This window comes from Puma concolor, chromosome C1 (genome assembly GCF_028749965.1).
Source record: "Puma concolor isolate L17-30 chromosome C1, mPumCon1.1.hap2, whole genome shotgun sequence".
Taxonomy (NCBI): Eukaryota; Metazoa; Chordata; class Mammalia; order Carnivora; family Felidae; genus Puma; species Puma concolor.
The window spans coordinates 6,064,072-6,088,184 of NC_141674.1; the positions used below are offsets into that span (position 1 = coordinate 6,064,072).

At 41.9% G+C, this 24,113-nt stretch overlaps 1 protein-coding gene across 5 annotated transcripts in view; it reads right to left on the bottom strand.

Moving 5' to 3' along the window:
• The window catches only part of RERE (arginine-glutamic acid dipeptide repeats), a 423,431-nt gene that overhangs the window by 258,069 nt on the left and 141,249 nt on the right, over nucleotides 1-24,113 (bottom strand). For all 5 annotated transcript variants that reach the window (XM_086715575.1, XM_086715574.1, XM_086715568.1 and 2 more), the window contains exon 2: nucleotides 2,560-3,028. In XM_086715575.1, coding sequence (XP_086571701.1) covers nucleotides 2,560-2,884 — 325 coding nt within the window. In that variant the 5' untranslated portion in view covers nucleotides 2,885-3,028. The remainder of the gene's footprint in view (nucleotides 1-2,559; nucleotides 3,029-24,113) is intronic.

The window sequence follows — 24,113 nt, forward strand, 5'->3', positions numbered from 1 at the left end:
AACATCCACCGGACCCGGCAATGTGCCAGGCACGACACCGTCACCCTCCCAAGTACGAGGGGCACCTCACGCAAAGTGGTTACGCTCTGAGTGTCACAGAAAACTTTCAAATCCTTTGGGTTTTCATAGATTCTTTATAACATATTTAGCTTCCCGAGAAAGCATACCTTTTTCATATTTCACAACGGTCCTCAGATTCACTGAACAATGCCTGCCTCCATAAATACTCTCAGCTCAATTCCAAAACACTTTAAGAACTCACTGTTTTGTAAATAAGCCGCGAGCAACTTTCTTTCACATACTCTTCCAAACATCAAGTAGGAAGGATTTCTATTATCCCGCAGAAGGTGCAGAATGAAAGTGCAGTGGCTCTCGAACTACTTTTCTTAACACTGGTTTCTCTTAGGGAGATAATCAGCAGAAAGAGGGTACCACAATCCCATAAATGGGAAAAACAGCAGGTTTTGTGGGTGGTTTTTTAAACGTTACAGAAGTTTCCTCAACTGCAGGACTTCTCAGGGTCATTCACCATGAATCTCTTAGGACAGGGATAGGATGTGCACGCGTTTCCCACGTGTACCGGACAACAAATACTCGCGGGAAGCACCGCCACTGACACAGGAGTAACGTTCCATCGAGAAAGACGGCCATTCGGCACCGCAAGAGGCAGTTGGCCTTTTGACCATGACCCAAACGATCACATCACCGCATTGAATTGTTATGTATCATGAGAAAAGAACAGTAAGGTATTTCCTTATTTCTTTTAATGTTTATTTATTTATTTTGAGAGAGAGTGTGTGTGCATGCACGCAAGCAGGGGAGGGGCAGAGAGAGAGAGAGAGAGAGAGAGAGAGAGAGAGAGAGAGAGAGAGAGAGAGAGAACCCCAAGCAGGCTCCGCGCTGTCAGTGCAGAGCCCGACGTGGGGCTCAAACTCACAAACCGTGAGATCAAGATCATGACTTGAGCCAAAACCAAGAGTCAAGACACTTAACCAACCGAGCCCCAGATCTTTCCCTATTTTTAAGTTACGATACTATAATCCGTACCTAAAGAAGTTAACACATTCTATTCCTTTCTCATGATTTAGAACCGAACAGGCCCACAACAAGTTATCTATGGTAACTCTATAATGAGATATTCTTCAGTGGCTCAGAAATTTTTACTGTGCAATACCTAAGTCTGTAAAATCACAGACACAGACAGCAGTATAACCGACACGTGACTCGATCGGGACTCTATCTCCGCAGCAGAACCCTGACTTCTCTGAAACCTAACGCTGATCACTTTTACATCACATAAATATCTTCTCAGTCACTCATCAACCAATAAATTGTAGCTGTGACTACAAGTGTAGCTGTGTAAGTTCTAATCTTGATTATCTTTGGAAATTCAAAACAAACTCCTACACAAGGAAAAATTCCAGTACTTCATGCAAAGTTCAGCAAAGTGACGGCACTCCTCAGTAAAACAACGGCATCAGGTTAACGACATAACATCATTTCTTCAATCTCCCTTTCCTGGAAAAACAGCAAACCGGAGTCTTTTGGGGGGGGGGGGGGGAGTGAGAGACAGACAGAACCTCAAGCAGGCTCCACACTCAGCCCAGAGCCCGACATGGGGCTCAATCCCACGACCCTGGGATCATAACCTGAGCCAAAATCAAACACTGGACACTCAACCGACTGAGCCACCCAGGCACCCTAACCCTAAACCCTCCAACCAGGAGGCTTTTAATTCTTAATTCCATCTCCTATGAAATTCATGTCACTGCTCAGCATTGTAATTCAAACAAAATGATTGTAGCTAGCGTTACGGACTTCTGTAAGAAAAGTACCTGAACACAAACACCACATTACGTGAAAAAGGAAAGTTTTGCTGGCGTCCGCAGGTTCTCATGCACTGGTTTCCCTGCATCTCATCTGAAAGCTGGGTCCGTCTCTCTCTGAACAATACCTTGAACCTCAACATACTGAGTAAACTATAGGAAATTATCTGGAAAACAAAGCAAGTTAGTTGTCTTCATCTATTATTATTGGTCAGAGATCCTGAAGCTCAGTGCCTTGGAAAAGGAGGTTATCAGGAGAAATTTACTTTGGTTTAAAGGTCTTTCCAAATATTTCCTGAGCTTCTGCTCACTCCCGTGGCCAATATGAAACACCCTGCTTCTAAGAATCTTAAAGTTTACTTGCCCCACCAGGTATTCTATTCTGCAGGGTCACCACTGCCCTGTGTTTGAAGATAAAAAGCAAGGAGGAAATGAAAAGATGAAATGTACTGAGTAGACGGTGAAGGGAGAGAAGCAGCAGGAGGGGACCCAAGGAAAGAACTGACGTGCACAGCGAGCACAGAAGACCAAGTTGAGGCCGACACAAGCAAGAAGCCAGCGGACCCAACTGCCCAAAAGTGGGTCAGTGTGTTTCCTACCTTGATGTCTCCTACCCCAAACTACCATCTCCTTTTCTGGGTCCCCTGCCGTCCCTACCACGTAAAGTGGCACGTGAATGCTGATGTCCTTCTCCAGCACAAACACTGTGAAGGCCAAATGCAACGCTGCTTACCTCCTGGTCTGTAGACAACATCATCCTCGGTGATGTAGGATGTTATCTCGCCGGTATCTGTCCTTTCGTAGCGAGATTTTTTTTTCGGTGGTTTCTTTTTGTTCTTCTTGGTGGACTCCTCCGTGGTGGCACTATTGTTGTCATTATCCTCATCTTCACTGTGATCGCTCTCGGCATAATTTTTGGCTCCTCCTTCCAAGGTACAGCTCCTGCGTGGCCTTGAATTCTCACTCTCTCTTGCTTTGTCTCGTTTATCTCTCTCTCGGTCCCGATCTCGGTCCCGGTCCTTCTCTTTGTCTTTGTCTTTGTCTTTGTCAGCTGTCATGATTCGCCACGTGCCTTCTTCTGTCCTCTCACGGCTAGGCCTCCGTGAAAGGTAGACAGTAAGCCTGGGCTTCAGTCTTCTGAATTTCTCACTCAATTCCAGGGAAAATCCAACCACTCCAACTACCCCAATGCTTCAAAAACGCTAGGCAAGAAAAGAGAGAAAGAAAAGGATTTTACTTTAACATTTTCTCATATGTTTGGTGTTTTGTTAAATTAATCTCTTACTTGCGTTTTAGCCCTAAAAACTTCTCATGGGCCACAGGAAAAAAGGTAGGACAAATGACACAAAGTTTAATTATATGCAGTTTTGGTCTCAGCTAGCATATGGTTTGGGATTTACTACCGCACCAAAAATGAAAACGTCTGAATGCATACTAGTAAACCACACTTTCTGTACACCAACTGTTTTCTTCTTTTTAAGGAAAAAGTGAAATGTACCCTAGTAGAAAACATACAATGGGTACAATTATCCAAAAGGAGCTTCATAACCCACAATATTAATTTGAAAGGGCAAGAACCTATATACTAAAATTATTTCCACCTGGAAAACCAATAATCTGGACAGACTCAAAACATGTCTCAAGATGTCTCTCACAGGGTACTATCTTCGGAAAACTTTCTAGCCACACTCCAAATTTCCAGAGCTCCTCTCAAGAATAAACCAAGTGTGGACGCAAACAAAAGTGATGACCGCAAAACAAGATTCTTTTGCCTTCAATGTACCTTTTCCCATCTTCGAAGTCTACTATTCTATTTATTTTCCATGAAAAATGGTACCTCTGAAGATACATTATCTCTGTCTGAACAAAACATAACAGCTTCCAAAAACAATCTTCCATCTTTAGGGAATATTAGGTAGTTTTTACATTCTTCCAAATTTCCACTCTTAGTAATTTCCCTAATAAACTCCTCCCTAGAACTAAACCCAACAAAGAAAGCCTGACGTTCTTAAGACTTTACAATGAGAAGACAGAGTCCCAAATTCCAACCCAACACGGTTCTTAACAAAAATGTTATGGGGGGGGGGGGGGAGGACAACAGATGGACACAGACTGTTTTGTTTACCAGTCAGTTTTTGGACAGTCATAATCGCCAGTAATTTATCTTTTGCAGTCCTGTATCATCTTCTTTCATTTGCTCAACAATCTGTACTTAACACTATCTATGTGCCAGGTGTTCGGAACTGAAGATACAATGACGGAAGAACTCAAGAGTCCTCGCCCTCAATGCTCTAATGCCAAAAAAGCAAACTGATCAATATGAGAACCATCTGTTTCTCGTGTTACTAGGGCCGGATAAGAAACAACATATGCAAACAAACAAAAGATCGGTCCTCTTTACTTAGACAGCAACAAACAAATCAGCTTGCAATTACATGCCTTAGACACAGAGAAAATTCTCTTCGGTCACGCCAAAACCATAAAAAGTATCATATACTCTCTCCAAAGCTCTTAGGTCAAATCTGACACCAGAGAAGACCTTTCCATAAGCACCTCAACTATCCTTAGGCATTCGAGAAAATAAAAAATGTTCACAACCACCTATGGGAGACAGACCCATGAAGGAGCAAATAAAGCTGATCATTTAAAACAGAGTCAGAAGGGGGAAAGCATGTAGCACAAACCTAGATTGCTTCCTTCTACACGGGAAATATGCTTCTAGATAGGATTTCCATTTTCTAAACATATTTTAAGAAAATGAAAAATTATCTTAGTGCCTGCAAAAGTTCTGCCCGTATGAATCATCTGCTAAACAGACAGTAATAAACTCCTAAGTCCCTGTAGGCCACTAGTGCTAGCAATTGAAAATACTCAAAGAGACATATTACTTTCTCCACTGGGCTTAAGTTAAAGCATGAACAAGCCAATCATGCAAGAAAGAAAACTATCAGCTAACGCCGTTGTTAAAACATTCCTCTTTGACACTGAAAAACATACCAAGGTCTCCCAGGAATCCGAAAGAACAAGGGCTTAGGCTGAAAACCTCGCAGATGTATTTCAGGACAGACATCTGATGAATTTAAGAAAAAGACCATTCTCTCCAGGGTTAAGAAGATAACCAGAAAATTATGTAAAAATATTATTTCAGCACTCAAAAAGGAAAAAAATAGTAAGTCCAAATTATACATCCAACACCACTCCCTACAAAATCATATACTAGCTTCTATTTACAATGAAATTTGAGTTGCTTCTGCCAAGAGTAAGCAAGAAAGAAAAATTCAAGAAAAAACAGAGAAAGCATCCACAAAATGAAATCCCGTGTGTGTATCCAACTTTCAGGTAACTAAGAACAGTGATAATCCAAAACAAAAGGCAATTACCATTTACATTTGGCTCTAAAATACAGTGCAGTGGGGATATTTTTTTCCCTCTGCATTTCCCATACTAATCATAATTTTTCTGAGCTTCATCTCACAATGACCAACATACAACAATAATGTGACATTTAAGGAAAGGGACCCAGAGAGAAGCCAGATGGCACTGAGAAGGGTAGTTGTCACTTCAATTTGCTAGAAAAGATTTACCATTACAACAACAGCGTTTTTGTGAACAACACCGGCTTCACAGCAGACTCCTGCCATGATCTCGCTCAGTTCTTTTTCTCAACTCAGTGAAGTGAACCAGACAGAAGTCACCGTCCCCACTTTACAGACTACGGAAGGGCAACTGAGAAGAGATCGTGTGCACAAAGCCATACACCCAACGATTCTTCCAAAGGGAAAGCAGTCCTACAGGTAAACCCCATCCAACCTGAACAACCTACTCCTCAGGTTACAATCTATGTTCCCAGGGTCACCAGCTCTTCATAGGTGCTAACTTTTCCCACAGGCATCCAGGCTGATAATTCACACAGACAGATTTAGGAAACCTGTCTTTGCCCTTCGCTTCCAGAAAAGAAATTCTTGTCCACTAAGAAAGACAAAAACGTTGAAAGTGTCTCTGTCAATCCACTGCTCCACCCACTTGAACAGAAAGCAGTATAACATATTGTAACAAATAACACGAGAGAAAATCTACTCTATAACATGTTCAGATTCACAACAATCTTCATTTATTCACAGAACAAATGTCTACCAAACCCCTACTGTGTACTAGTTACCGTTCTAGGTGTGAGGAGAGTAGCAAAGAACCACAAACTCCCTGCCCTCGTGGCATTTATGTTTTAGGGAGTGGGGAAAAGAATCATACCCAAAAGAGTAATATATACATATATATATATAGTACATGAAAAGATCTTACATGGGGAATCCAAAGGGGACATAGAGTATGGGTACATTGCAATTTTAAATGATGGTCAGGGAAGCCCTCAGGGTTTGCCCCGAGCAAGACATTTAGAGAAAACGCCCTAAGGACACACGAAGGGAGAGCATTCCAGCTGAGGGAAAGCAGGTGCAAATGTCCAGAGGCAAGAGTGAGCTGGGCACACTCAGGACATAGGAGGCTGCAGTGGTATGAGAAAGAGAGAAGCAGCTGGAGAGGAGATGGGGGCGAGGGGTGGGGGGGCTGGATCCTGGCCTGTAGGCCAGAGTAAGAACTTTGATGCCCTTACTCAAGTGCCATGATGTGACATGCAGTGACTCGAATGACACTTGAGCCACTGCGGGGATCTGAGCAACAGAGCAAGAAGACATGATCTGACTTCTGTTCAAGATCACTCTGGCCAGTGAGAAAAATCCTGAAGGGATGCACGTGTTGCAGCACTAAGACCGGCCAGGGAGGCGGCTGGCTACAACAGGCCAGGTAAGCGGCGAAGGCAGCTGGGGCAGACTGGCATGGTGGTGGCAGAGAGGGGACAAGTCCTGTTTTCTATGTATCTTTAAGATAAGGGTCAAACAGGATGTGCTGACAAACCGGGAGGTGAGGTGTGAGAGAAAGAAGTCAGGAATAACCCCAAGCTTTCTGGCATGAGCCACTGGGTGAATGAAGCTGACGTTACGCAAGTTCTGGAAGGAAGATCAGGAGCTCAGGTATGAACATGCAGAGTTTGAGAAGCCTATAAAAACCACATGAAGATTTTCAGAGGTCCAGGCTGGAGACAAAAACTTACTTTTTAATTTAGTTTTGAAAGCCACGAGATTGTGTGATGTCACCAAGGAAGCGAAGGTGAATAGTTTTTCTGAGAAAAATTTTTTAAGCCCACAAAAACATGTACTGCTCGTGCTGGAGTGGAGAGGATCTTCAAAACAGACTTACAACTCACATTTCCAAAGGCAACACCCCTAGGACTCGTGGCAAACACATCCTCCTCTCACTGGTTTCCACACTCATCAGGTTGTGCTTCGTCATCTCATCTCAACTGCTAAATCCGGGCAGCCGGCCTGGCTCTGTCTTCCGCTAATCAGAGTCCAAGGCCTTCAAGAGTCGGTGATACGGAAGCACTCTTTCTGACTTCAGGTGACCGCACCTTCCGTACAAACATCGCTCGCCCCTTCAAAATCAAGCCAACAACCCACCTGCAAACACCTCACTACCGATCCGAGCCGATGCAGATAAAAACCTAAAAATTCAGTCACGCTCAGGGACGAAACCGCACTTAAGAAACCCACTTCCTGATACTATCCAAGCAGGTCCCAGAAGGTCAGGCCCAGCACAGAACTGGGCTGAGAAGCCAAGACCCAAGTTCTTGGCAGTGCCATGTGCTGTCCTGCCTTGGGCAAATCGCTCTACCTCTCTGAATCCGCTTCCCTGCTGTAAAACGGGGAAGACAGCTAGCCACGCCACAAGAGCTGCTGTAAGGATTAAGTTAATTAAGCATACCATATGGAGATGCGCTCACAGATTGCAAAGCGCTCTACAAATGTAAACTCTCAACAGTAGATAATCCCCAATAGTACACTGTGCCATGCAAGACATAAATGGAGCCCAACACCATCCATACCCTCAAGAACTTATCTTCTCTTGCGGGGAAGTGGGGGGGTTCTACCGCACAATTAAGAACCAGATCGTGTAAAATTGACTACAAATAACAAAATTTCAAACAGATCCTCTCTGGGATCATGTAAAACTCACTTATCCATGAAAACTTGCCTCTCCCTCCTGACTTTTCACTCCCTGAATTCCAATCATCTCACTTACTCAAGCCAGATTCTGCAGGACACTTGACTCACCAAATGCAGCTAGTGAAGTACACATAATTCTTCCTCATTGAACCAGAGCAAGAAATATTTATGTTTGTCACATGCCTAACCACACACCAGGCATTTTGCTCAGCTCTTCGGGTCTCCCAATCACATGCCGAATCTCTGATTTATCCGTTGCACCAGATGAAATGTAAAAAGCCATCATCTTTCGCATAGATTAATACAACTGCCTTCTAACTGGTCTCTGTGACTAAAATTGTTTTTGCCTTCCTTCCAATTCATCCTGCAGTGCAACCAGCCAGCAGCTCTGACAACCGCACCACTTTTTTAAAACAAACTTTATAGAGATACAATTCACACAACACAATTCAGCCCTTAAAGTGCAATTCACTATCCATCACCTCTTTCCAAAGACTGCAGGGACCTTCACATCCTGACTGTCCCTTCACTTGTCTAGCCCCATCGCCACCTCTCCTGTATGTATGCTCCAGCTACCTCAAAACACTTCCTTCCATCTCAGGAACCTCTCTGCTCAGAATAATCGTCCCCTCCCCTCGGTCTACCTAACCTCAGCTCAAATTCAGGCCCTCAGGCATTTCTGCTGCCCAACTCCAGGAAGGCTCCCAGACAGAGTCCAGACTCCCACTGTTCCCCATCCTGCCTATAAAAGGACCCTCGCGGATCCCACTACTGTCATCACTGTTTTTTTTAATTTTTTAAAAAAAATTTTAATGTTTATTTTTTATTTTTGAGAGAGAGAGAGAAAGAGAGAGACAGAGTGCAAGCAGGAGAAGCAGAGAGAGAGGGAGACACAGAATCCAACGCAGGCTCCATCCAGGCTCTGAGCTGTCAGCACAGAGCCCGATGCGGGGCTCAAACCCACGAACCGTGAGATCATGACCTGAGTCGAAAATCAGACACTTAACCAACTGAGCCACCCAAGCGCCCCACGTCATCTGTTGTTAACCTGTGTCCTTTCTCCACCACCTGACAAGAACCATGCCTACCTATCACATGTTCACTGAAACAACTCCCACTAAAGCCATTTCCTCTCTGTTATCAAGTCCACCTCATTACCATCTGGCCATTCAGCATCCCCTGAGAGGGCTGACCACACACCCTCCTTCTGGAAAGGCTTTTTGCCTTTGGCTTACCTGGCACGGTCCTCTCCTGAGCCTACCTGCCTGACCCTTGGCCCCCAGCCAGGCCAGCCAGTGCAGGAGTCCCACAGGGCCCTGTGCAGGGGCCCCCTCCTCCCAACGCCCATCCTGGCCAATCTCCTACACTTCCGTTGGTCCACACACACCACATGCACACAGGTGATCCCCAAATGTGTCTACCAAACCTCGGCAGAGTGAAGACTGTCCACCTGAAGTCTCCTCCTGGAGGTCTCCAAAGTGTCCCCAGCATATCCAAACTGAAGGCACACTCTGGCCCCAAGTGAGCCCCTCTTCTAGATGGTCTCTCCCGGTGACTAGTTCCCCTGCCCATCCTCGCTACGCAAGAGAGGCAGCATCTTTACTGCCCACCTTTCACCCTGACGTCGACAAATCCCGTCACCGTTGCCTCGTAAGTTTCTCTCAAGCTCCTCTACTTCAGGACGCCTCCAACACCACAATCTCAGTTGAAGTTACTAGGACAGGGGTGCCTGGGGGGCTCAGTCAGTTAGGCGTCCGACCTCGGCTCAGGTCACGATCTCACGGTCTGTGGGTTCGAGCCCCGCGTCGGGCTCTGCGCGGACAGCTCGGAGCCTGGAGCCTGCTTCGGATTCTGTGTTTTCCGCTCTCTCTCTGCCCTTCCCCTCCTCACACTCTGTCCAAATCTCTCTCAAAAAATAAACAAACATTTAAAAAAATTGTTTTTAATTATTCATGAAAAAAACAGGTCATATGATCAACCTAACCCCATTCAGTAGGTACTGTTGTTATGTACATTTTCCCAAAGCAAAAGCAAGCACAGACAGGCTGAGCAAGCTGACCAAAAATCACACAACTATGTGTTAGATCTAGAATATGAACCCAGGCCACTGACTCCAGAGCCTAGACTCTTAACCATAAGGCCATATTGCCTTAAATTACCCGTCCTTAAAAGCCAAGCTATCCAAAGGGTGTCACTGTAGGCCCTTGAGATGAAAACAGCATTTTGGGAACATTCACCTTGCCTGGCTGGAGGTATTTGCCATTAAGAGGTGTTAGTCCAATCCATACAAGCTTGCTTTCAAATCCACTCTCTGCAAGTCTAACTAGATCAGGAACCAAAGCACCTCAAGAACATCTGCCTTTGCCATTTCTGCATTTACCATTCTCCTTTAGGAGCAAAAGGAGATGGTCCCAACATGGAAGACCTAAGAAAACTGCCCAAGAAATATGGGGCCAGCAGATCTGTGAACCCTGGCAGAGGTAAGACTGTGTTTTATCTAAAAGTGATGTAGTACTAGAAGCAGGTTGTGAAGTTCTTCCCCCAGACAAACCCAACCGTACAGGCAAATGGCTGGCTACACATGCCCCTCCCACGATTCTCTACACTTGGGGTTAATGAATATTTAAACTCCCATCAATCCTGAGTTCGTACCCTCATCCCTAGAGCACACGTCTTATTCGAAGAATCTGCACAATGGAGATGGGATGTACTAGCCAAATTCGGAGAGGGAACTTTGTGGCACCAAAACATAAGGAAGCACAGAATGAACGCCCCTTATTCAGAAGTGGATGTAATGCTTAAAGGAACGCTTCCCCCCTCAGAAACTTGGGGGGAGAACTGAAAGAATGAAGATGAGTGGACTCTGACAAATATATTAATTTCTTCCAAAAAGACAGAATAACAAAACACAGGACCTACAAAAGGTTTGGAAAGCACCTAGAACAGCAAAACTCTAGATTACAATTAACAGCTCAATTAAAATTAAATAACAAACAATATCCAATCTTCTTATTTGAAGTAGGAGTAAGGAATTCCAAAACATGAGGTGCCTAAGCAGGTTTCCATACATAAACGAGAAAACAAATAACCAATCAACCCATCATCCTTTTCTTTAAAGAACACACAAACTCATTTAATATAAGCAATCGTTGTCCTATACTGTTAAATGTGAAATTCTGCCAAATCCACACAGAATTTTTTACTTTGCACACTACCTACAGTTGTGTCTCTGCTGCTCAGTGGGTTAAGGAAAATTCACCGTCACTCTAAACCAGGCCTACTCAACTGTGGCAAGATAAACATTTGGGGTCAGATCATTCTTTGTTGTGTGGAAGCTGTCCGCCGTCCTGTGCATTATCCCTGGTCTCTACCCATGGTAGATCCTAACAGCACAACCCACTGCTCCAGTCAGGACAATAAAAAAGAACTCCAAATATCGCCACATATCATCTGGGAAGCAAAACTGCTTACAAAGGAGAACCACTGCTTTAAAGAAATAAAATTATTTGTCTATCACAGAGATTTCAAGGGGTTAAACATCTGTGTTGCTTTATTCATAATTATGCTTGACTAACACGCAATCCATAAAGCTAACACCATTACAAAAACTGTAAGATGGCATGTTCTTTGTTCTCTGAAATAAGCTAGACTAATTCAAAGCACTGCCTGAAATAGTAATTACACAGGTGTCTAAAGCTGAATTAGGAAAACAGAAGTAACATATCCTGAAAATCTTGATGTTTTCTGGCAAGCCCTGAAGATTGTTGGGGGTAATATTACTCATTGGTGAGTTGCCTGATTGTGGGGCCAAGTGGATGCTTCTGTTATCATACAACTGAAGAGAAAACCTGATGTCCACAATGCCAAGTACAAGGGAAACCAAATGCCTATGAATTCAAGCCCCTGATGTGAAAGGGGATAGAATTCCTAAGCTCACTTGCCCAAAGCAAGGCCATAAAGAAAAAACGAAGCAGATGGAGAACTACAATATGGTATATCCGTACAACAGAACATTATTCAGCAATTACAAGAAATGAAATACTGATACAACATGGATACAAAACCTGGAAAACATTATGACATGCAAAAAAAAGCCAGTCACAAAAGACCACATATCATATGACCCCATTTATAGTAAATGTCCTGAAAAGGCAAATCCACAGAGAAAGCAGATTAATGGTTGCCAAGGAAGCGGGGGACAGGGCAGGGAATGACGGTTATGGTTACAGGATTTCTTTTAGGGGTGATAAAAAATGTTCTAGAATTGACTGTGGTGATAGTTACACCTATCTGTGATATATTAAAGCCATTAAATTGTATACTTTAAATGGGTAAATTATAAGTGAATTATATTTCAATACAGCTGTTGAAACACACAAACAGCGATTTTACAAACTAGTAAGAAAAAACTCAAAACTTTACTGCAGTTAAGAAAAAAGATGCTAAAACACACAAACAGCAATGTTACAAACTAATAAGAAAAAGCTCAAAGCTTTACTGCAGTCAAGAAAAAAGATACATCTGGCTAAAAGAAGGATAAGCTATTACTCTGTAATTGAGTAAAACCACCCTTTAAAGCTGTAAATGTATAGTTAATGAACACATAGAAGGAGAAGTTTTATCTCATGTAATGCTAAGAATGAGAGAAACTTTCTTTGGACCACAATCATCTTTTTGTTTGTTTAAGTTTATTTTTGAGAAAGAGAGAGAAAGCACGAGTCAGGGAAGGGTAGAGAGAAAGGAAGGAAGAGAGAGAAGAATCCCAGGCAGGCTCTGCGCCATGAGCACAGAGCCCAATAAGGGGTTCAAACTCACGAACTGTGAGATCATGACCTGAGCCGAAATCAAGGGTCAGCCCGCTTAACCAACTAAACCACCCAGGCGGCCCTGGACCACAATAATCTTTAACATGCAGTAGTATGTGCTCAGGCTTACACCTGTGCGTGACATGTTCTGAAGCAGGTAAACTGGACAGGGTTGCTTTCAGTCTGCAGAGCTCCAAGATGCAAAGTAATTCACAACCATGTCACTTAAGCTCTCAGCATTTGACAAAAGGTAATGGCAAGGTGAATTTTATAGTTAATACAATTACACTTCACACATACATGAAAAACCAAAAGCATTCATAATGCACTTTTAATCCATGGGTACAAATTATATCAAGGGAGAAACAGAAACATAAAACTCATTGGAGCAATCCTTCTAAAAACACTTAGAATCCGAGTCTTAGATGAAAAGGAAAGGTAGCCCTGACTAAAAGCAGAAGTCTAAATCAAAACTCAATTTGCCATTTTCTATGTCTGAGCTATTCTGACTGGGTGTGATTGTCTCCAGGTTGGCCGAATGTGTTACCCTGCCTTCTTTGTTAGCCTGATGTCATTCAGAGAAAAGCAGAACCACCAGAACTACTCAGTTCCAGATGCCGGCAACCAGTGAGTGCGCAGGGAGTACGGGGAGTCAGTCCCAGGGCCTGGACCACAATGCTTAGATGTTGCAGCTGTTGTAACCCTGATCAGCAAATAAACACAAAGTCCAGAGCAGAGTCTTGGTTAACTGTTCCATTAATTCAGCAAATATTTACTGAGTACCCACTGACTGCCAGGAAGTGCCCTAGTCCCTACGGATACTTGTGCGACCAGAATACACACAATCTGTAACCTCAGAGAGCTGAGAGTATAGAAGGGAAGGAGCAGACAATAAACAAACAAGAGCAGTGTATTACCTGGTGGTAAGTGCTATGGAGAAAAGCAAAGCTGGGCAAAGGGAATGAGGGGCTGTTAATTTATTTAAGGTAATCACTGATATGGGTCACCTGACCTAAAGAACATACGTGAGCAAGCTGTGTGGTTGTCTGGGAGAAGGCACTCCAGGCAGAGAGAAAAGCAAGTACAAAGGCCCAAGGCAGAAGCATGCCCAGACAGCAGCAAAAGGCCAAGGTGGCTGAAACAGTGAAAGCAAGAAGGAAGCCAGAGATGAAGAGAAAGCTGGGGGCATTTACTAAAGTAGTAAGAGGAAAAAGCCAGTTGCATAGAAAAGGAAATGAGTGACATTCTAACAGACACTCTCTGGCTGCCGTAGGGCTAGGAAACTATTGATTTAGGCAAGGTAGCGGCATGCAAGGTACCGGCAGAGGTCAGATTGTAGATACGTTGTTCAAGGAGAGCCATCAGAATCTGTTGTCAGATCGGACGTAGTATGAGACAAAGGAGGGGCCCAGATCTGGGCCTGAGCAACTGGACAAGTAGAGCTGTCATTTACTGATATGGGGCAGAGAAGGAAAATGGGAAATTCTGTTTGGAACAGGTTAGATTTGAGATGCCTAACAGAACTCTAGAGTTGAGAGGTTAGAAAGCTCTAGGCTAGAGATAAAAATCTAGTCTTCACCACACAGGCAGTATCAACAACCATGAGACTGGCCAGTTGAAACTAACAACTGCGGATGAAATACACAAGGTCGCAAGAAAACAGTCTGCAGCAAATAGGATATTACAGACAGGCCAAATAAATCTGTGAATGACCAGTGAAGCTACAGTGACGGGATGGTGGAAAGACCGCATAAGGACCCTGTTCTGAAAATCCTGAAAGAAATGAAAACAATACACTGGTTTATTCACAGGGAAACCCAAAGCATATGTAAGGTGTCTAAAGAAAAACTCCAGATTAGTGATGTTACCAAAAGCTGCATTTAATAAAATCTAGGCTGCTACAGTCTTGTTGGTTTCCACTCCAGGAAGACACATTAGATGGGAACACTCCCCTACCCCATTTCAAAGGGAAATGCACCTGCAGTCCAAAAGAAGACCTGGGGGCGGGGTATGCTATTTGAAAGATACTCACCTTGCAAGTTAATAAAAGAGAATTACTGGATTAAAAAAATAACTTTGCTAAGTAACATTTCTGAGTTCCCGAATTGAACACTGTAAAGTCCACATGAAAAGAGAGAAAGAAAACATGAGGTGTAATAGGCTCATTAGTGATGTTTACTTGGTGTCATAATTGGAATCCTAAAGAATTGGTGAGTCAAAGAAGGAGGGGGGAGGTGTATTGTTTTTAAATACGTAGTATGAAAGGTTTAACTGGATTCAAAAATCTATGTGATTAAGAAAACTGTGATTACATTAATCAATTAAAGAAAGGAAAGTGTGCCACCAAATTTAAAAGATAATCATATGGGCGCCTGGGTGGCCAACTTAGGCTCAGGTCATGATCTCGTGGTTTGCGGGGTTCGAGCCCTGCGTCAGCCTCCGTACTGACAGCTCAGAGCCTGGAGCCTGCTCAGATTCTATGTCGTCTTCTATCTCTGCCCCTCTCCTGCTTGTACTCTCGTGTGTGCGCATGCTCTCTCTCTCTCTCGCTCTCTCTCTGTCTCTCAAACATAAACAAATAACTAAAAACTTTAAGATAAATAAATTAACAAAAGATAATCATACTCAGGAAACAGAATTTTAAACACTCAAATTACTAAATTCTAGCTAATGACAAGTTTCCAGCAACTAGAGAAAATGCAATATTCTTCTATTTGCCACCTCCTTCGCGATGAACAAATTCTTTCATTAATGGTGATCATCAAGAATTTGAAAACATGTTCATAAGAAAAGTCTTCATCAGAAACTGACTAGTCATTTTATGCCTAGAATCTAATGTAAAAATGTATGGTTCACAGAAGCAAGCTCAAATTTTCCAACAGAAATTTGGAAGAACCTTTATTTGGTATTTTAGGCAAATTCAACGTTTATTATCTTCCCTCACTGTTACTTCCTGTCTTATATTTGAGAAGTCATAATGAATTTTTCACAAAGTCCCATATAAGCACTCCCAAAATATTTCCAGTTTACCCAGTATGCTACACAAATATCATCTTCTACATATGTGGAACAGTGGGAAAAGCATGAACTCCAGGTAATCTGAACAGTACACGCATGTTCTATAGCTGACTGTTTTAGATTCCCTGTACTTGTTGGCACCAAATGACTGATTACATTAACATTAAGAGTAAGAATAACCATAAAGGGAGGGGAAGGGTCACTGCCCAATAAGAGAGTCTAGATTTCAAAATAAGCATTCTTACATATAATTATCTAGCTGCCATCATTCATCAGCAATGAAGACAGCACTGCTTTTTCTCAGCACTAAAGTCTCTCCATGACCAAGAAGGGCATCCAAGATGCCAAGAGCAGTTAAGTGATATATGACATATACAGCAAAAAGCTGAAAAGCACAAGAGTCAAATCTGTGGGTACTCAGAGCCAAATGGAGCCTGAAAATGAAGAAACTACAAGTGGAAAGAAGGAAACAGTAGAAGGAAGCATGGGACAGCACAAACCTACAGAGTGTCACCTGAAGTTCCCACTGCAGGTGTCAGCAGTAACCTCTCAGGTTATTCAGATATACCATACGTGGCTTCGGGCCCCAATACGTTAAACCATTGTACCATCAGTTTTCAAAGAGTCCCTTGGCAGAATATAAATGGCTTAAGAGTATACCAGTGCCTTTCTATTAAATGTTTACCAAAAAAATCTTAAATACCATTAATTCAAGGTCAGATACTAATTCTGTGTACAAAAAACAAACAACAAAAAAACAACGAAAACCACACACACACTTGGATATGTGTGATCAGCAGTACGTAGAAAAAAACTCATACGGAAGACAAGATATTTTTTTTTTTTTATTTTCACCCTCCTCTTGATGAGAACAGATAAACATTCAAGAATAGTCCCTATTATTATATAGTAGCTTAGTTTATTTATTACAACAAACTTTAGAGGATGATATAATGGCCCCACATAACCCATGAAAAACCCCAGTCCTGCTCAGCTTGTAACACATTCTCTAATAAAAAAAATCATTTACCTCTTGGACCAGGTCCACCTGGGAAGGAAAAGAGAATGCCTTCAAGTCTACGTCAGGGTTTTCCAATATAAATGTGGCACCTCTCTAAAGCAAGTGTCTGCCAAGATCTTGGAAAGATCATTGCCAAGAAACCCATTAATTTGCAACAAAAGACTCCAAAAGATAAGTATCAAAGTGAGAAAAAGTAAATATCATGTTTCTTTAAAGAATGGAGTGAGAAAGCTCAAGGCTATCAGTTTATATTAAAACATACACAAATTAGATCTACTGCATTACAATTTAAAATGTAAATTTTATTAAATATTATATATGCAAAACTGTAGGTTTTTCCAGAGCCCTTATCTTCATCCTGACATTTATAAATTATTAATGCAGCCCTGTATCCACCACTGGACTGTTAGGAAACCTTATGATTTATAGACCTGAACATTATCATCAGAAGGAAAGTAATACTGGGAGGGAAAAAAAGGAAAAGCTATGTCTTCAGAACTTTTCCAACAAAGCTTTTTTTTTTTTTTAAATATTAAAAAGCAAGTGAAAGGATGACACCTATGAACAGTAACTGCGGTAACAATGAGCAGGACTGAAGGAGGCAGACACTGCATTTCTTCCAGAAGCAAGTGCATCTGCTAACAAGACATATTGGTCACGTGTTGGCAGGCTTAATCAATACCACACAGGTATTCTTTTCTAAGCTTTCATCTCATAGACTCTTAAGAAAAAGACAGCAGAGCAATTGCCAGATTAAATGAGGTCTGTATCCCAACTGTTCAAAAGTCAAGTTCCCTTGACAAATTTCCTCAATTTTGTTGTCAAGGAAAAATTAAACCTACAAGCAAAATACTCCTTCCCTAATCCACAACCACAAAACTATCAGAAGTTCAGTCTATTGCCCAATGTAAACGTATATTGAAGCGCTCTAGTCTCTAGTGACCTTTAAGAACACCTAGAAAGTGCAAGCAACAATATTCAACACGAGAGAACATAAATTTCAAAAGCAACTGACAAATGCAACCTGGAAGGCTGAAATGTAAATGGAGCATAAGGTTACAACAGCATTCTCCAAAGAAATCCTCTTTCTCACTTCAGAAAACAGAGGAATTTCTTCTCAAATCCTTTCAATGGAAAAATTGCCACTTCCAATTAAAGTCAATTTGATCAAATCTATGAGACCTGAGGGAAACGCACAGGATCCCTTTCTTTACTCTTGTCCCTGCTTCCTTTGCAACTTGCAAACTGACTACCAATATGACTAACTACCTAGAGACATGTGTGCCATTTTCAACAACTGGTAATTTACAGTTTTGTTTGTTTTTAACCAGCTGGATGCAATGTGTATTGCTTCTTCCCTATAGGTCTGTCCCTTTTGATATTTTTTTAAACAAAGGATATGATATGAACTAAGAAGCATTTTTAGACTACTACAGAATTTTAGAATTGTGTAGAAAAGGCAGTAATAGTAAATAGCAGCTCCTCTCATCAATGTAAAACCCACAGAAGCCCCCAATAGCAGGGAAGACATTTCTAAGCATCCAGAGAGCCTCATTACCACATCCACGCTAAGCCAATCCTACTCTCTACCAGGAACAAAACCCAGCAGGGTACATGTTTGTTGGTGACACGATTAGCCTTTCTAATAAATTTTAGGCTTGGTAATCTACCGGATGGAATCAAAGACAAACTGGAGGCAGATGATGTCAGGGCTTCTATCTCTAGTTCCCATAAGATGATGCATGTAACTGAATGGAGAAGAGATTTTAATTTTGAAGAGTGTTGCGTTTCAGTTGCCTATTACATAGCCATCCAGACTGAGGTATCCACTGGGCAGCTGGAAATATAGTCTCAGCCCCAAATGCTCAGGAGGACCAAGGCAAGGTTATGGACTTGGGAGTCTTCAACATATAGGAAATGCTAAAATACAAAGAATCCAAAGACTTTAATATGTACAGATACTAAATGAGATGGCCCAGAAAGAGCATTAGATGAAGACTATAGGGCTAAACATAGATACCGCCAGCTTTTCCCAAACCAAATTCCTAAAGAAAATAAAAATCTGGATGCCCTGACAAGCAGCCCAAAACAAACAACCATCACAATAAAACCTTCTGTTTAAAGTAAGTATGGGACACATTGCTTGTACTCATAATGTTTACACCACATATTGTCCTATTAAAGGGTTGAAGAAGCCTATAGGTAAGAAAACTATTCAACAAATTAGTTATCAACAGGATCAAACACCCACAGGATATTGTCCAGTGTAATTCATCTCCAAAAACGATCAATGCCCCCCAAAACAGGGGATGCACACCTGGGTGGCTCAGTCAGTTAAGCATCCGACTTGATTTTTGGCTCAGGTCACAATCTCACAGTTCGTAAGATCTAGGCCCTCTTTGGGTTCCATGCTGACGGCATAGAGCCTGCTTGGGATTCTCTCTCTCTCTGCCCCTCCCCTACTCACACATGCACTTGTGCTCACTCGCTCTCTCTCCCAAAATAAACAAACATTAAAAAAAGAGAGATCAATGCCAACTCTTGTTCTTCCTTAGAATAGTATGTGATGTGAGTTGTAGACAAGAGTAATAGAAATTCAACTTAACTGCACTTAACTAATCCTTAGAAAGTCTTGTTGGGAACTGATGCCCCAAATACCTGCCACATCAACTGGTCCCTTAATCACCGATCAGATTTTAGAAAAATTCTCCAAACTATTCAACCGGTCATTTTCTCCTCATGTTAGAGACCAACATCAACTTGAACTACAGAACCATATAAAGAAGGATTCACTTCACAAAACTTTTAGAAGGCAAGCTGAAGGACTAAATAAAGCCAAGTCAGGTACTTTCTACCAAGAAAGGACCGAAGAACAGAGGGACAGAACAAAGGGGGTTAAGGAAAAGAATCTGCCAGTGAGCAAGGGAGAGGAATCCACTCCCTCAAGTGGGATATCAAATTAAAATGTTAACAAACAGCAGGGGAATATCAGGATCTCCAGGGAAAAAAGAGACTCTTAACACCTAAAAACACCATAGGGTGCCAAAGCAGTGGGAGTATCTCTGGTCTTAGTGTCTGACTCTAGATCTCAGCTCGGGTCATGATCTCATTCATGGTCCATGAGTTTGAGCCCCACATCAGGCTCTGTGCTGATAGTACAGAGCCTGCTTGGGATCTCTCTTCTCTTCTTCTCTCTCTCTCCCTCGGTCCCTCCCACATCCTCCCCCCCCCCCCCCACCAAATAAATAAACTTAAAAAAAAGCAAATAAACATTTGTTGAATAACTATGTATCATACAAGTCCAATCCAAGCCATCTGAGAAGTAATCCTTAATGCCTCCAAAACCATGCCATACTATTCTTGCCCCTCTTTAATGAATTCCTTTTGCAATAATAGTCTATATCTTACAGCTTTGCATCTTAACATATATTACTAATGTAAAATATCTTGTTATTTAGTAATTCATGTGTTTCATATATCGTCTCCTCTCATTCTTCTCTGTAAACCTCTACAAGCAGAAACACACTCTGGTCCTTGCTAGCTTTAAACCGTGGGCAAGTCAACTGCTCTGTCTAAACTTTGGTTTCTTCATCTATTAAAAAAGAAGATAATAATACAACACACGCCATGGAGTCATTGTGAGGAATAAGTAAAATAACCCATGTAAAAGTACTAATCTGCACAACGCCTAGCAGATACAGGATGCTCAATATGTGGCACTTAACACTGAAGATACTAACACAAAGACCGTGCTCTGCACATCCCTAGAATCCCACCGCATGATACACATTTTGCAGAAGACACTATGTTAGAATACTTCTAGCTGATCCTAGGAGTATTTCAGTTTGTACTGCGAGATAGGAAGAACTGTCAGTTGTCAGAGAAGCTTGTTCTGACTCCCCAAACCCCTCGAAAGGGCTCTCACAGCCCTCTGAGAACCTCTTTTCTTCACACCAACCTACTCTGGCTGTATAAGCATGGTCTCCTGTTTCTGCTTAGATTCCTAGGAGCAGAAATTATACCATGGTTAACTTTGAAAGCAATCAAATATTTGATGAATGAACAAAATCCATTTATTAATTAGGCTTCATTTTTCATTATCCACTAACATGCTTTCCTCTTACAATCAAAGAACACAGATCATTAAGGCAGAATAATAAGGTTCTCATTAATGTTTCTCTTAAATACACGAAAACAGGCCACCCCTGGGTTTTTTGTTTAAAATTTAAATTGCAACTTTCATGTCACATACTAATGGAGTCTTTATATTCCCTTTTTCATTCCAACTTTCTCTAAAAGAAAATAAATAAAACCACATGTCCACAAAATTGTAACATGCCTGTCCACGCGGAAATGCCCTCAGATGTTATTTATTACAGAGCCATGTGAATCACTTATGAGATTAACACAGGGCTGTACTGTCCAATATGGTAGCCAGTAGCCACGTATGCCTGTGTAAAATAACTGAAATTAAATACAATTAAAAATTCAGTTCTTCAGTCTACACTAGCCACACTTCGAGTACTTGCCAGTAAGTGGCTAGGAGCTACCATATTGGACAGAGCAGATATAGAACATTTCCAACACCATAGTAAGTGCTATTAGCATTGATTAGATTAAGTGTATATAAATAAAAATACTAAGAATCCCATTTCATCAATAACCTACTCCCTTTTAATCAACTCTATTAGCTCCAAGTACAAGAATATGCATAAACGCAAACCCATGGGCTTTATCCTTGACTTTCACAAAGACAACAGATTCTTAGAAAAGATAGAGTACGAAAGTCCCATACCAATCTAAGGCTTCTTTCCTCTACTCCTGCAGCAATTTACACAACTTGACCAGAGGAAAAAAGAGCAAGAAAGCATTTTTCTCCACTATACCTTTTATCCAACCATAGTCACATCTGCCAAGTTTTAGAATCACAGGTTCCATTATCTTACAGTGTCAGCATTGCTTTGTAAATTCCGCCTTCCACACTGATCTCCTCTGACTCACTCAACATATTATACCACCACTCTACAATCAGGGCCTAGAGCCTCTCTGCCAAATAGACTATATGTAATGACAGTCTGGATAAATCATAAGTCTACCTGCTCTTGGGGGATTTTTCCAATCCTATGCAATTGCTGTGTGGGTATGTGGGAGGCTACACATGTTTCTTCATAATAAAAACAAAACCCCAATTTCTGCAAAGGTGGTAAGTTACCTCTGTATTCATGACAAAACATGACAGGCAAAGTTCTGTTTTTCTACAAAACTAGGAGCATAGGCACTAGGGCTATGCATAGAAGCTAGGGCTTTTAGGAGCATATGTTTTCAACCACTTATTTGTAAATAATGATTGAAATATCTCAAAGCATTCCCTGAGCACTTCACTAGTTTCATCTACCACTTGTGTTGATTATCACAGGCTGCTTATACACAGGAAGAGGGGAAGAGGGGAAGAAGAGGAAGAAGCCATGACTTTGAGCAGGGATATTTTAGTAAAATCCCTCCCTAAAACTTGAACCATTAACATCCTTCCATAATTCAATACAATGGTACATACCTTAAAACAATAACCTAGGGGAGATGGGCTTCTGAAGTGATGTGTGGGGAGGGGAATGTTATAACCTGGGTACGTGGCAAAGGATTTAATGTTTTGGATGAATGGCAGTCACCAACACCCTTTTCACGGAGACTTTGGGGGAAGTGGGGAAGGCTAGATGAACTTGGTCCATAATCATTCTAGCTTTCTATTTCATTACAAGTATGAAGGAGAAGGAAAAGCGGGGGGGGGGGGACCTTAAGTATCTGTAAGAGTTGCATTTCTCAGGAACACCTTCTTTCACCTGCAAGTGCCAAGTACCAATGACCTCTGAGGGGAAAGGTCAGCCATCTGCCTTGAGAGGAGGCCAAAATGTGAGCAACTATTTCTTTCCACTGAAAGAGCTTCTGAATTTTAGAAAGCAAGCAGAAGTAGGGTGGTGGTCTACAGAGCAAACTCTCCCCAGGGAATTCGAGCTTGAATACAAAGTACTGTATCCCATAGAAAATGTTTCCAGTAGGACTCTGACAACAGGAAGGAGCAATTCAAAAACAAGGACATAAGGTCATATGGATGGGGGGAGGGTGGGAAGGGGAGAAATAAGGAAGATGAGGGAAGAGTCTGAAAAAAAATCGTAGCTCTTGAGGCATGAGAATCAGAATCACAGGCCTCAAGGTAAAAAGGAAAGAGACACTGTGAAATATGGTGTCACCTATAAGACACCTATGCTTAAACAGGTCCTTGGGAGAAAAGAAAACACTCAACCAGGATTTTCTAAAAAAAGAGGGGGGAAGATTATACCACCTTAGTTCCCCACTGGGGTGTGAAAAACTTTACTAATTTAAATGTGAGAGAATGCCATTTCATTGTTCACATCCAGCTCAGATTAGGAACTGCAAGTACTATAACCCAGAAAAAAAGGATACAGGCAAATAAAAGAATAAGAAAAAAAATGCTTTCCACGAATATGGGTCAATTCTGCAGGAATACACGTCAAGAAAGCATTACCATATGTCCTCTACAAAGTACACATCGAAATTTCAACCAGCTAAGTGGAGGGCAAGAAAAAGAAACTAGGAAAGCATGTAAAGAAAAAAAAAAAAAGAGAGAGAGAATGGAAATTTGAAAATTCATCATAAAATAACCATAAGCACCAAGAGATAAAAATGTTAAGAATGGACGGGGCGCCTGGGTGGCGCAGTCGGTTAAGTGTCCGACTTCAGCCAGGTCACGATCTCGCGGTCCGTGAGTTCGAGCCCCGCGTCGGACTCTGGGCTGATGGCTCGGAGCCTGGAGCCTGTTTCCGATTCTGTGTCTCCCTCTCTCTCTGCCCCTCCCCCGTTCATGCTCTGTCTCTCTCTGTCCCAAAAATAAATAAACGTTGGAAAAAAAAAAAAATTAAAAAAAAAAAATGTTAAGAATGGGGAAGAGAGGTACTTATTAACAAACTTCCTGGACTTGTAAGACCATGTGTCTCGGGGCACCTGGCTGGCTCGGTCAGTAGAGCCTCAGAGCCTGGAGCTCTTGATCTCAGGGTAGTTGAGTTTGAGCCCTACGTTGAGCATGAAGACTACTTTAAAAAAAAAAAAAAAAAAAAAGGTCTTTCCTTACTTACAAAAAAGCTAACAGAAACGATCCGAAAGAAAAGTGGAGGGGTGGGGAAAGATGTCGCAAGAAGAGACATGTAACCAACAATAAACGCCACTTCTAAGATGGTCCAAGAACTTCCAAACCAAACCAGATATGAACTGTATATAAGTGGAATAAACTGTAAGGATCTCATAGATCACGGTTCATACACCAAATTCTTCATAGCAACCAGAGTCTTTTTCTTAAATATTTTGGTCAGGT